The sequence below is a fragment of the Acanthopagrus latus genome, chromosome 7 (genome assembly GCF_904848185.1).
Source record: "Acanthopagrus latus isolate v.2019 chromosome 7, fAcaLat1.1, whole genome shotgun sequence".
NCBI lineage: Eukaryota > Metazoa > Chordata > Actinopteri > Spariformes > Sparidae > Acanthopagrus > Acanthopagrus latus.
Window position 1 is genome coordinate 8,765,883 of NC_051045.1, and position 14,361 is coordinate 8,780,243.

At 42.0% G+C, this 14,361-nt stretch overlaps 1 protein-coding gene across 12 annotated transcripts in view; it reads right to left on the bottom strand.

Annotated features, from left to right (window-relative positions):
- LOC119023025 (rap1 GTPase-activating protein 1-like) overlaps nucleotides 1-14,361 on the bottom strand; it is a 48,126-nt gene that overhangs the window by 9,900 nt on the left and 23,865 nt on the right. For 6 of the 12 annotated variants that reach the window (XM_037104627.1, XM_037104622.1, XM_037104620.1 and 3 more), the window contains 12 exons: nucleotides 13,886-13,979; nucleotides 8,008-8,043; nucleotides 6,826-6,873; nucleotides 6,315-6,353; nucleotides 6,028-6,219; nucleotides 4,979-5,082; nucleotides 4,391-4,469; nucleotides 4,239-4,292; nucleotides 2,831-2,914; nucleotides 1,711-1,811; nucleotides 1,407-1,536; nucleotides 81-236 (listed from right to left, as the gene is read on the bottom strand). In XM_037104627.1, coding sequence (XP_036960522.1) covers nucleotides 81-236; nucleotides 1,407-1,536; nucleotides 1,711-1,811; nucleotides 2,831-2,914; nucleotides 4,239-4,292; nucleotides 4,391-4,469; nucleotides 4,979-5,082; nucleotides 6,028-6,219; nucleotides 6,315-6,353; nucleotides 6,826-6,873; nucleotides 8,008-8,043; nucleotides 13,886-13,979 — 1,117 coding nt within the window. Of the gene's footprint in view, nucleotides 1-80; nucleotides 237-1,406; nucleotides 1,537-1,710; nucleotides 1,812-2,830; nucleotides 2,915-4,238; nucleotides 4,293-4,390; nucleotides 4,470-4,978; nucleotides 5,083-6,027; nucleotides 6,220-6,314; nucleotides 6,354-6,825; nucleotides 6,874-8,007; nucleotides 8,044-9,535; nucleotides 10,290-10,328; nucleotides 12,906-13,885; nucleotides 13,980-14,361 lie in introns of those variants that run through there. The other 6 variants (XM_037104618.1, XM_037104628.1, XM_037104621.1 and 3 more) reach the window with 5 other exon arrangements.

Genomic DNA, 14,361 nt, shown 5'->3' on the forward strand with positions numbered 1-14,361 from the left:
AAACAAAGAGAGAGATGAATTTTAATCAGGCACTTATCACAGGAAACAAAGTCAGTCGGTAGTGAGGGAAATGAGTTTACCCTGTAGAGGACATTGTCAGAGCAGGGGTTGACCACTTGGACCACAATGTAGGCGTGAAGAAAGTTGGAGGCGATCATGTCGGGGACGAAGGGAGTGTTTTCCTCTTGGAATACGATGCCCACGATGTCGTTCCCTATGTGCCGCTTTCTCTGCAACTGCAGCAAGACAAATCAATTTAGAGGAAAATTCATGCAAAATGTATGAATGCTGCAGGTTTCAAAAAAGCTTTGTCATGGTTTGTTTTTAGTTTTTCGTGGTTTTTAGTCATCGTGCTTTTTTCTGTTTTCCTTCTGTGATCACTGTGTTCCTGTAGTTTGTCCTCAGTTTTATAAGTTCTTTCTCCATTTTTTTTTCCTTTGACTTTCCTTTTTTGGCTTACTTTTGGGATTTTGGATTTCATCTTATCATTTAAGCTCGCTTAATGTTCTCTTCCCGTCGGCCTCGCTGTCTCTGCCTTTGGGTCTTCACCATTTTTTTTACAAACCTTAACATTTATGGCAGTTCTTGATAAATAAAATTCAGCCCGGAACAGAATCTGAAAGGTAATAAGACACCCTTTTGTTGCACTTCATAACTAATTAAAATAACTCATACTTCATGCTTCTTTTTAACACACATGACAACACAAAGGAAAACCAGGCATATGTCAGCAGAACACAGCTGATCAGTGGCGTTAAATTACTGATGGGCGGTATGCAGTGGGAAAAATGAGAAAGGGTATCTTGACTGCTTTTAATATTGTGCAATCAAGCCCTTGTTGTGCAGTATGTAAACAATAGAGATTATACATCTTTACAAAGCAGTGCTCTCTGTCTCTCTCTGTCTCTCTCCCTCTCTCTCTCTCCCACAATTATAATCTAGTGATCTCGTGAAACTCCACCAGGGAGTGCTGTTTCCCAAATGACAGCCTGAGCAAGCAAGATTAAACATACAGGCATGCCTCATCTGTCTCTGCGCAAACCACGATAGCAAATGGTGTGTGAGCTTGCGCTATTAATCAGTGCTCGTGTAAATATGTGTGAGAGGGAGGAGGAGAAGGAGGACACGGGTAATGTAATGCGCCTCTGCATCAGCCTTAAATCACGCTGAGGGAGGACTGCTGCTGCTCCTATGTGCAGACACTGAAGCTTGAATTTAAAGTGATTCATGTTTACTATCAGGGATTTTTTTTGTTTTTCTTCCTGCAAATATGTACTGCGGTTGTTTGGCTCAACAACAGGGAGGTACATGCAAATAATACATTGCTACGATGCCCGGGGGAAACCTGTCGGACTGCTTGTAGTGAATCATGCAGGGCGTGTTAGTCTTGTATTGCATTACATTACCTGCTGGGTGTCCCCTTCTGTATAAGGCAGCTTTGTGGACACATGGAACATGACCTCTTTGTTGCGGTAGTTGCAGTAGACAGATTCGGTGCCAGTCTGCCCGTGAGTCACGTCCAACCCTCCGCGGAAACTGCAAGCGAGCACACATAGAGACCATGTCTAACAAGATACTCTCCACCATGGCTGCAGGCTCAAGGACCATCAATCCTGCAGCGAGCCTGATCGAATGTAAATCACAGTTGGCGTCATGTTACGGAACATATGGCAGAGTATACATACGGTGCCTTCAAACCAAACTCCTCACCCTTTAAAGTTGTGCAGCTCAATTTTCTCTCCCAGAAACTCCAGGAATTCTACAAAGGCAGGACTCTCTTCACTGTTTCCAAACAGCTCTTCCTCTGAAGTCTGTGAGCAGTGACAAAAAAAAAAAAAACAACTCATAAACATCCAGGCTCAGAGGACAAAATGGTTTCAGCAGCTAGAAGTTAAAAGAGGCGGATTTGTACGGTACAGTTTTTAGTGCCCCGTAATAATGGCACAAACAAACGAAAAGGAAAAAGAACAATGAGAGCTGATCACAAGAGAGAGGATTTGCATACTAAGTATCATCGAGGGCATGATGAGAATTTTATGTAAGGTGCGTTTTTTTTACTGCGACAGATCATTAGGGTCAGTCACTGAAGGCAGGGAAGTGAAGAGTATCGTGTGTGTGTATGTGTGTGTGTCCGGCACACTTGTTCAAACACACCGCATTTGCATTTGAGATAACAGGGGTGCCTTCAATCAATAACAGCCGTCAGTGCGAGCGAAGGTTTAAAGCCTATAATGATCAGCTGTGATGGACTGTTGATTATCTATTGTGAGCAAATGGAGAGGTGATGTTGACACAAAGGCCTGCTTCGTAACAAACGGACAGAAACGTCGCCTGAGAAGATGCTTATTTAGAATTTCTGCTTTGTTTTCTGCATGCACGATGCCCACTTAATCATCTTTTCAGCCCTACTGAATATAAAGCGTCCTGAGGTGATGGCAGAGAGCCCTCACACTGTCTTCGTGAGATCACCCTTGGCTCATTTACAATGCATTTAAACCACCGCAGGCTATAAGGGATCAACAGCGCAGATCTTTACACACCGGGGGTCTCCACTCAAAGGTATAAGTGCCCTCAGCAAAGCACTGAATAGCTCTCCTGCCCCCGACACAGTAAACAAGAGGGCTGTGATTGCCTCAGAAAATGAGAGGGAGTGTTGATGACTGGGCTGGACTGAAAGGCATAATTAAGAACGAGGACGGCCGAGCATAATCAGCTTCCTCGAGGAAATCAGAAATTACAATGTATTGTACAGTCTCATTGTTTCATGGACTGAATACAGTGAATATTACAGGCGCATGCACTAAAAAGGAGCGAAGCTTTTATCACTCACCTGTCCAAATTTTTGATAAATGACCCCAAACTTGAAATTGTTGCTTATCACATGTTCGTCAAAGGTGACGATTAGTCTTGAAGCCTGTAAAAAAAACAACAACACATGGATATAAAAATTAAAAGAATTAAAGCAAGAAAATGGAGAAAGATGGTTGATTGTTGAGCCTCATCTCCACATTGTCAAATACTGACACTTTGGGCTGGCGTCTGTATTTGGCGATGTTTATAGGGCAGGCTCACAGTTTTTCAAGACCGTCGTTAAACAACAGTAAGGTGCCCGTGTGAACATTGTTATTGCTGTTATCATACTTCCTGATTAAACTGGCTGTGAAGAGATCTTGTCCCATCATACTACCAATACTTTAAGTGATCCGGAATGAAATCCTCAGTCCTCGATTTGTGTGAAAGTGTTTTTTAATTTCTAAAGTTATTACTCGGCTTTAGACTTAGGTAAGACACTTGCTCTTATTGTTGTCCTGAGCCATATTCACACAGAACTAGTGTGAGCAGAGGACCATGTGATTTAGAAATGACAAACCCAGATTTGTGTTTTGTGTGGAGAAAAAGCTGAAGAAGCTTTAGAGTAGACGTGTTAAAAGAATCACCACATATTTGCAATTCCTCAGATCAGGTAACAGATGTTTTGTGGCTGTAATTGAATATAACGACCTTTGTCGCTGCTATGTTTTAAATGTCAGTATAGTCCATCTCACAGCACAGCAGTTGACATTATGAGCTGCAGTCAAATTTCACAATTGTTCACTTGTCTGTCCACAGAAAACAGTGGTACACACAGAAATATGTTGGGTAGTATGCAGTTAAATGTTTACTTGACTAATTATGGACACAGCAGATTTGCACAGGACAAAGATCACAGACGTCCTGTCAGTAGATAGTACCTGCAGGTTGACACTGCAACATCAGCATCTGTAAGTGAGCCAGCCACTGGATATCTTTGACCGGGGAACACACTGTTCCAAAATTTGTAACCATGAACACTACTAGATATTTTTAAGGTGACCTCGGGATGATTTCCAGCCGCGTTTCTGGCGACAAATTCAGATGTTTTCAGTGACGCCTCAGGATCTCGTTGACGTTCTTTTTGGCAATTGAAGTAGATATTTGAAGCCAAAACAATAATCTTTTCTTAACCCCAACAGTGTTTTTTTGTGCTTAAAACCTAACGAGAATAAGCACAGCGTCGGTGCAAGATAAGACACATAAAGTTGTATAATTAAGAACAAATATTGCCAACATTAATTAATCAGTTGGGTTGATGGGCACCTGATTATTATCTTAAGACAGGCTTGAAAAATGACAACTCTGTCCTTAAAACCATCAAATGTGTGGGACCTTTAAAAGCACATCCATCAGCTGCAACTACAGAAAGCAAAACCAGATCTTACTTTTGGATAAAGGACAGGAAAAAAGCGGTCCACGTTGACCTCTTCACAGACAAGCTTGGATTTATCAAGAGAGAGAGAGAAACATGTCAGACTGTGGTTAGACACGGTCACAGCAGATCAATCTCCGTACAATAAAAACAACCTCTTCTTACTTTGGCCATCTGTACCACGTTGGGAAACTCTGTCAGACAGGAGATTGGGATCACATCGTGGTGGGTTTTCAGCTTGTTCCTGGTGATAAATAAAAGCCATAAAAGAATCAGTGTGTTTTCACAGCCATATAATGTGATGCAACACTTTCTCAGAACCAATCGGATGGGAAAGTGATGATCCGGTATAGACCATTATCAAACTTCCCCACCCTCGCCTCTCTTCGCTTTCTCTCACTCCATCCATCCGTCCCCACCCACTCGCTGGCCTAAATAGTCCATCTGTTACTCTGCTGTGTGAATGACAGTGCTTGTTGACAGTCTCTCCAGCTTTATGACTCTTATGATAACACCAGTGCTGGCTGGATGTGTTTATCCAGTCATCACTGGGCCGTTTAGGAACAAAAAAGAAATCACAGAATTATCCTGCATTCATTTCCTGCTGAACATGAAAGTAGTGACATTTTGTTTAAGCCTACACATTAATTTCCTCTCATGCCGCTCTGCAGAACACAGAGTTAAAGGTTTCGTTTTTTTCTCTCCAAATGACGCAACATTGTGCTGCACCGTGTTATGCATAATGAGCACTACCTGAGCATTAGACGGAGATGTTCCTGGTCACCGATCACGTCGTACTTTAGAGAGAACACCAGATGTCCAAGGGCACCGTCCACTGAATAGTAATTAAAGTGTTCCTGAGGGCACAGTGCACAGACGCAGCCATTAGTATCTGTCATAAATACAGTGCACGGGGCATGTGCACACGCTCCAGTCATTAAACCATATCTTCCAGATCTGAGTACCTTTTTCTTCCTTTGTTGCCCTTCCTCCACAAGCAGATTAAATTTGTTCATATTATGCGTGCGTCAGAACAGGTGGTAAAGCGTAATGCATCTTCATTAGCGGCAGCGTACGAGGTGCCAAGCAGCAAGGCTGGTCGCTGTAAGTGGTTTTAGTCAACTGGGATTTGCTTATTGCTTATTCATTTCATTACTATAATGAGCAAGAAGCGAAATTGATTGTGAAAAATTCCACGAGAGTAATGAGGAAGGAAGGAAGCCGTTACAATGAAGGCCTTCATGAGGATGACTCCAGTAATATCACTTTGAAAGCAGATCACACCTTTTAGAAAAAGTGTTGAGCTGAGTTTAGTGCTAAATAAACACGATGTTCCTATTATCATTCTGATTTGCAACCATGAAAATGAAAATGGGAAAAACTGCAAAACTGCATTAATCAACTTTAAAAGCTGAAGATGTTGGAGATCTAGGAACATTTTTGATAACAAGTCATTTAACTACAGCACACTGTATCAGGAGAATAAACATATTTTTTTTGGAACTTATGAATATATAATAGTTTCAGAACACTTTTCAGAGCATCCAGGACTGGAAAGAGATAACAGGTCAAATTCAAACCATGGAGCTAATTACATTTAAGTTAAGAGGGAAGTGACAAATATAAAGAAAGAATACAGAGGAAATGGATTCAGTATTTGGGTTTTCATAAAAGTCTTTTTGAGTTCCGTCATTATCCCAAATATTGTTTTTTTTAGCTTAATGTGATGACAACAAAAGGGATCAAAAATGATATAAACATTTAAAAAGGCATCTCACTCTGTGTTGTCCAAAGGGACTAACCTTGCCCAGGAAGTGTTTTCTGTAGATTGTTGCCATCGTGTTACATTCCAGTTTGGTGCGGGTGTTCGGGGACAGAGGCTGCAGTTGTTCCGTGTCCGCCGTTTCACTCAGATCGTGGTTTGTCCCTTCGATCCAGTAACCCCCAAACTGCGGCAGGAGGATGAGAGGAAAGGGGCTTTTTCGGCCCAGCACCTGACCCGAGAAGAGTTGTGAGAGACAGAACGGTGTAAATATGAAAGTCATTCCAGGACAAGAATGCAATCAGTGAAAAGTGCCCATCATCCTACCTCGTGGACACTTGGGTATGGAATGTAATCCTCCTCAGTCTGCAAAAATAGGAAATAAAAATAAATAAAGCTTTGTTTCCTCATCAAGGAATAAAAACAACCACACTGTCCAACTCTATGATCCCCAGGGACGCTCTTTCGCAGTAATTACATAACTGTTACGCAATGAAATTCAAAACTACAAAGGGAATCGATGCATTTCTTGTTCAAAGTATTGCCATTATTTGGCACATTAAAAGTTTACTGGATTACACACTAAACTATTGTATCCTGCTAAGTTCTTATCACTAAGATTTTTCTATCTACAACAGAGGATACATGATTATGAATCCAAACTCATTTTTCTAAAACTGATGGCAAGGTTTGAGAGCATCGCACTGCTTTATGGGTAATATTTGTGCTCCGGTGTGCTGAAGTAATCAGCTCGTCTGGCAGGGCGAGATAACTGCGGAGACAATGACCTCATCATGTGCGACTACGCAACACTGTGTCCCTACACGGAGAGTCGCACCTTGAGTGGGGGAGGAAAGGTGCACCTCTGCTCATCCATCCTTTTTCCCTACGAGAGGAGAGGGTGAGATAAGACAACCACAGAGAGAGAGAGAGAGAGAGAGAGAGAGAGAGAGAGAGAGAGAGAGAGAGAGAGAGAGAAAGAGAGAGGGGTCAGCAGCTGGTTTTGCATAACACAAATAGCTGCATTCACATGCTCACAAAAAAAAAAAAATCTACATAGAGCAGTGTAATAATCAAGCTTTAAATGACTACAACATCATGAGCCGGGAGAAAATTATCAAGCTCATTACGCAACAACACAGTTTTACCCAAGAGATGTGCAGCAGGCAAAAAGACAGAGAGGGACAGATGAGAACGTACAGAAAGAAAGACACGGAAAGATAGTTAAGGGATGCTAAAGAGCAGGCGTTTAGGAGTAGCTGAAAAGTCTGTTAGCACACAGAAGAAGCGTGGTGACGATACCTCAGGGATTGAAAAGATGCTGGGCTAGCTGGCACTGTAACACCCATTGGACCTGAGGTGTGTATCCGTTTGTGTGTTTGAGTGTCTGTGTGCATGAAACGATGCAGAAAAAGAGATGCAGCGATACTAAATCATGGCTGGGTGATGGCGGCTGGCGTCAAGGAATACAGTACATCATTTCGACGTATTGTAGAAAAAAACGCCTGCCTGCATTACAAGCAGTATGTCATTTTTTTTTATAATATGCAGTTAAGCCAACATACGCCGTCAGACGTGAAAGCTACGTGGACTCCAGCGCAAGTGCACTAATTGCAAACACACATGCATGAAAACATTGAGTTTTTTTTTTTTTTTATAAGCTTATAAAACTCTTAACGCCCATTCTGTGTGGGATCGCATGATTAAAAATAAACATTCTCCTCAAGGCTTCAGGAACCAGGAGACAGTTTGTGAGGTGAGATAATAAGCTTACAGGGCTGTCAGTCAGTGTTACAACCAGAATGTTAACAGAGACGCCGAGACACACACACATGTAACGCTCTGACGACTCTCCTCCTCTGTATCCTTCTTGTGTACAGAAGGGAACAGAAAGTCTGGTGGGTTGAGGAGAGGGCCAGAATTAGGAGGAGACACACTGACTGTTACTGGTTAGTGGCTTGGTGAGTAGACAGCTCGGAAAACTTGAAGACGGAAGGCAAAGCTCGACGCGTCATCTTACCTGCATCTTTTCAATCATTTCAAATAAATCTGTGGTCTGGGGAGAGGAGAGTGAGACGAAATGTTTTTTTTGAGTTCATTTGTTTGTCATTGTTACATATCAGCACTTTATACTGTGGGGCCCCATCACTGTCCATCCAGTGACGGAAACACAAAGTCAGTTGACTGTATTTTGCTGACCTGACTTCCTTATTGTTTTCTGAGTCTGTTTATGACAGAGAGGAACGGCTGTATCATTGCACCGTGCCTCCAGGAACACTGTAATTACTACACAGTACCCCTGGGCATCTGGCGGTCTCTCTAAAGTGTGATGTGAGTGGTAGTAGTAGTAACAATTCTTTTGTTTTTCACCTTCACAGAGACAGTTCACCCAGAAATAAAAAAAGACATCTTTTTTCTTCTTACCTGTCATGTCTGTTCATCCATTGTTTTTCTTCTGAGCTTTGATTTGATTCAGGTTTGACCCAAAAGTCATCCTTGAATCCATCGTAAGATATGGGGGCATGAGGTTCACTCATACAAATAGTAGTTCAGTACTTCAGTATACATTTACTGTATACTATCAGATATTCTGCATTTTTCTAATTACAGGAATCAATCTTATTTTCTGGGGGAAAAAAACAACTTAATTTAAACCTGCATGACAACCTCTCACAAGACGGTCTTCAGAAAACTGGTTCATGTGTTTCTGGAGAGAGATTTCCTCTGCTGAGTGTGATTTAGTTACATTATGTTTGAGAGAAAGCTGATATCTCCGTGGCTGATATCTCCAAAAGTCAGTGACTTGCACCAAAACAATCTAGATGCATAAATCACACTGCAGGCAAGAAGAATTTTAGTTTTAATTTGAGGTGAGCTGTCCCTGTTGAAGTGTTTTTTTTTTTCTTTACTTCACCACAAATTTGATGACGATGACAAAATAAGAACATTACCTTAGAGTATTGTTATTACACCAAATATTATAACATATTCCACATATTCCATGCATTAACAAATACTACTTATGATAACCAAAAAGTCAGGCAGGTCTAAATCTCTGTTAGACTTCTAGGGAACACGTTATGAAACACCAAAAACAGGACTCCAAATAACTTATGCAGGATTTGCAAAATAAGTACTGTCACACTAATCACAGATATAGAGCATATGAAAGAGTTTATAGCTGTTGTTATCTGAGACCTCACACAGAAGTAATGGGACAGTTTCTCTAGTGAACCTCTGTCATCTATTCTGATTCATGTTTATCAGCAGTTTACTTAAAATCGGGAAAATGCATGACATTGCAAGTTCAAACTTTGTGTTTTGAGTTGTTAGAAGAGGCTCCGGTTTCTCCAAGACCCAAACAGCATTATGATTTATTTGCTTAAAACATTTCTGCCAAATATTGAACACTGTCATCCATGAAAACTGTCCCAACACCCCACATTTTACATGAGTGTTGTAAAATTGGCAAAGCACATATTCCTACTTTTACTATTTTACAAAACTGCCAAAGTTATGAACTAAACTTGTTTTAATCCACGTTTTACCTGAATGCAGCATGTGATTTCTTGCCTCTCCCCCTGTGGTTTGAACGGCTATGTGTGACTGACCCGATTTCCCACACTAAACACCTGCCTAATTCTACATCCCGACCACAGCTGTTTGGGCATTGTCCTTAAAAATTTCACACTGAAAACCTTCAAGCCTCAGACTCTCGCACCTGCTGAAAATGCTGAATCAAAACAGCGCATGTTGAACGTTGTTCTGGAGTAGTCAAGCGCTGGCTTAAGCGCTCAGCCAGCAAAGCCTGACATAGCCAAAAAGTTCTGTGTACAGAGCAATCTTGTCTTAGCTTTCAGTGTGTGTAAAGTCCTCCACCATGTGCAAACAATAGTCAGCCACAAACCCTGAAAGTAAATATCCCCGGCTTCAACAACATTAAACAGAGCTTAGAACAAGGGGGGCGGGGGGGCTGCAGCGCTCAGCTCCATGTTATCTTTGGACTTAAAAACAACTGCACTGGCCATAATACTGTATGTATGACCTACAGCCCTAAAAAGGCACAGGTACGTCTGAGCAAATGTTGCAGCGTTGCATTTGTTTGAACAAATGGAAAACAACTGAAAATGGAACAAGAAATGCTCCAGCGCGAACATACATTTTTCTCCAGCTCATCACTTCACTAAACAGGCAACATGAACTGTCAGGTTTTGCAACTTTAATCTCGCTTTGAAGAGGCAGTCGTCCAAGCCTCTGCTGAGAGCGCTGCCAAATTCCCTCTGCTGTTTGCCATCTAGTGATGTCTTCTATCCTGCATGTTTCTACAGTAAAGCTACTTACATGGCTGGGCTTCTTCCAGCGTGCCTTTGTCACCACCGGAGCACCGAAGTGGCTGCGATGATTTTTAGCCATCTTTAACTTTCCGCAGACCGACGTCCTGCGGCTTCAAAAGACGATTTGGCTCGACTGACTTCAACAGGTTCGGATTAAACCCGCTCTCTGACTACTGTGCCTCTGTCAAACTGCAGACAGCTGACCGAGTCCCACTGTGACACCTGAGGTAAAGCTGCATCCCTGCTCACTGCAACCATGACTGGCAAAGTTTTGCAGTGGGGGAAAAAAAAAAAGTTCAAGACGAGATCCACAGGCTCTCCCACTGTGTGCTCTGAACATACAGAAAGGATCAGCGAGCCTCACGTTGCAGGCAGGCAGCAACCAGCTGATGTAGCTTTAGGTGTGGAAGTAGTAATCCTCTGACTGCAGCTAGAGGTGTCTTGTCGTCTGCTGATCCTTCTTTGTCACTCTCTCTGTGCAGCAATGCAGAAAGACGTCCAAAGCACACATCAACCACCTGTGTTTTTATTATCACAAACCATGCCGTATCTTCACGCAGGCTGACAGATCGCAGAGGTGGAGTCCAGCTCTACTACTCTATCAAACAATTCCTTCAACAGCTTCCTGTTCACGGAGGAGCTACCATGTATGTGGCGGTCCCACTATCTAGGACTATAAAACTATAAAGTGAGTGCAGTTAAATTATGAGACCATCAACCATGGATACAATGATGCGTGGGGAAAAAAAAGATACAGACAGAGTAAATAAGACAACACTCCATAAAAGCTGCAGATGAAACAAAGAGGAGACAGCCAGCAGAACAAAACAAGACATCTCACTGTGACACAAAAACACTGTGCAGAGTGACGGAGACGCGAGGATCCGCAGGGAGACACAGTGCAGTCGTTAGAGCTGAGACCTTTCATTAGGGCTAATAGGATCGTCATCATGACAAGGGGCTGATTGAATGTGTGAAACCTCCCCTCTGCTCCAGACTTCTCAGGTGCAACTAATGCAGCTCATTTTATCTTTGAGCAAGAATGCATGAATATCAGAGGGACAGAGGGGCTGACGTGTTTGTCTTATTCTTTGATGCACTGTATCTGGTTCTTATTGTAGTTCTAATATTTGCTTGCTCTCTAGATTAGCGAGGGTTATTTAAAGGATAACTCCTAAGAATTAAAATTCAGTCTTCATCTACTCACCCTTAGTTTCAAAGACTGTAAACAACAGATGTAGCTGGGGACTTCTTTCACAACAGGAAAATAAACATAAAATTGCCTCATACAACTTGCCGGGCATAATCCACATCTAACATCCAAGATCCCAGAACTGATTTGAAGAAACACTGTTTGCACCCATTTTAAAGCTGAAATCTGAACTGAAACCTAAAAGCGATTAATCTGAAGTAGGTCCACAAGCTCGACCACATGTCAGGGTATAAATATACACTTTTTTAGGTTCTGTTTCAAATAAACTTGGGATCTTGAGGTTCTGGAGACTTTTATTACACAGAATGAGCTGTATGGAGCCATGGAGCCAGATTTTGTTTTGATGTTTTAAAAGGAAGTCCCCATCTTCTTCAGTTGTTCAGAGGAGTGCTGCATCGCTGTTTTTCTGTGAGGCCCCAGAAATGTTTGGTCGACTACAAAACCTCATCCAGCTTTCCATCGTCATGACAAGTCGTATAGCAGTGCAACAGAAAACGTGTCTGCATTAGAAACCCAACCAAAAAAAAAGGCGAAGCAATACTGATCATTTCCTGGTGCTGTTGATTTGGTCACATTGATTTTCACCTGTCTGGTGAGGCGCAGACTTACTAGCATCTCAAAATTGTCTCAGCTGGAGATCCATGCTTTTTAATTAGCTCATGATGGAAAAACTGTACAGGAGACCACTGTAACCCTTTTCTCTTTCAGAAATGTGCAACACTGTTAATATGACAGTATAGCAATGTGGTTTGAATTAGGCAGTGACCATAAGACCTGCTGGGGTTAATTGCAGATTGACCTGGTTTTCGCGTGGCTCTGATTAAAGTGATATGCTCCTCTGAGTCTTGCCCCACTAAGCCCTTATCATACTACAGTGCATTACATTACCCATGCTGTCCCTCAACATACGCATCAAATCTGCTCTTCTTTTATGGATTCTAATCAAAGGGGGCTGAAGAACGAGGCTACAGAGATCAAACATGAAATGTGACTTCATTGTAAGTCTTGCTGAGTGTTTTCCTCTGTCCAATTACAAAGCCATATGTAATGTGCCTCCCTGCTCTGCTGTTTCTTGCCCAGTATGAGAGAAGACTAGTTTGGGAATACTTTCATCTGCGCCTTTGGTGGCTGCTTCCATGTCACGCAAATCTGTAGACACACAGAAGTTTCACAAATCCTCGTGTCTGACTAATTGTAACTACTCAGTCTGAGGCACCTACAGATGGTGCATGCTGCAGGGATCAGGAGTGACGGTTTAACAACCCAATCCCCAAATTCTCCTTTAATCCCTTTCTCTTCTCACTCCCTCTGCTCTAATCAAATCGCATCGCCAGATTTGCAAGTGCAAGTGTACGCCTCATCCAAAGTGTGAGAGACCTTATGAAACCAGGCTGACGTGAGTGAGATTGTACCCACTCTTAGTTCCCCAAAAATATCCCTGACAGGTTTTTTTTTTTTTTTTTTTTATCATAGCGTGCGCTCGTTTATAATGATATGACGAGCCAAAAAGGTAGGCACGAGCATTCTGACAGCAAGATGGATTTAATAGGTCCTGTGACAGTCTAAATAGATTAATTGAAATGATTTCCTCCTTAATCTTTTCCACTTTCTGCATGTGAAATCGCAGCAATTGAGTCCTTTTTTCATATGGCTTCCTCTGAAAGGATGAATGTTGAGCTGATTTAAGAATGCTGAAACTCTTAAAGTGTCGTAGCGAAATGGAAAAATTGAATGATCTCACAAAGTTCAAGGCAGAAAATATATATTTATCTTACAAAAAGCCTTAAAAAAGACTTGATTATTTTTAACTGACGCTGACATAAAACTGGATAACACTTGAACCCCACGCAAAGACTGATGACTGACATTAATGACTTCCAAACTTTGGTGCCATATCTGAGATGATGGCGAGGACGAAGAAGTCTGTCTTTTGATACAAAAAGGACAATTGCTTAGACAGGCTGTATTTTGTCGGCTTTGATGCAATCAGGCTCGGATTGAGAAACTGTCTGCATCCAGCTGACAATTTACGGCTAAAAATAGATGTTATATTAATTGAATCAGGCCAACACAATCATCCCAGACACAGAGAGCTCTGTGCGCTCTAATTACACAAGTTGAACAAAAGAAGTTAAGAATTTAAAAAAAAACAAACTCTGCAAGCAGAAAGTCTGGGCCTGATACAGTCGGGAGAGATCAGATACAGAGAGAACACAGAGAAAGAAGCAGGTGTAGAGACAAGATGAGCAGAGACACCTCACAAACACCACAGAAAGAAAAAGGTCACAGAGGCTGACAAGGTCGGGGGTCAAAGTGCAAACTCAACCCCCCACCCCTCATTCTCCTCCTACCTTGTGGAATGGTGAGCTGGTGTATGGGAGCGTAGGCTGGAACAGCTGGGGCTCTAGTGTGGCAGAAACTCGGGGGTCGCTCCCATCTTGTTTCCTACACACGGACAGATGCAAGAGAACATTTGGTCAGAAAAGGTCACTCAGTTTGAGATAAAGCAAGAGGACATCTGAAAAGGTAACGCCTCAGGTGCTGCTCTTATTTAGCAACAGAATGTGTTTGTATGGACTGAGGCTTTGCAATGGCCTTAAGCCCAGAGAGGAGGCTTCTTGTCATTAAAATTACAACGCTTTCTGTTTGATAAATGATCCACTGATATTTTTTTCTTTTTGTCTCTGCAGGAAAAAGAGCAGGAAGTGGTAAAAACATTATTAAAAAACATATTCAGACACACAAATGCAGAGAATTCAAACTGCAACATAAGGAACTGCAGCTACCCTTAATATTCTCACTGAAAATCATCTATTCTGTCTAATCT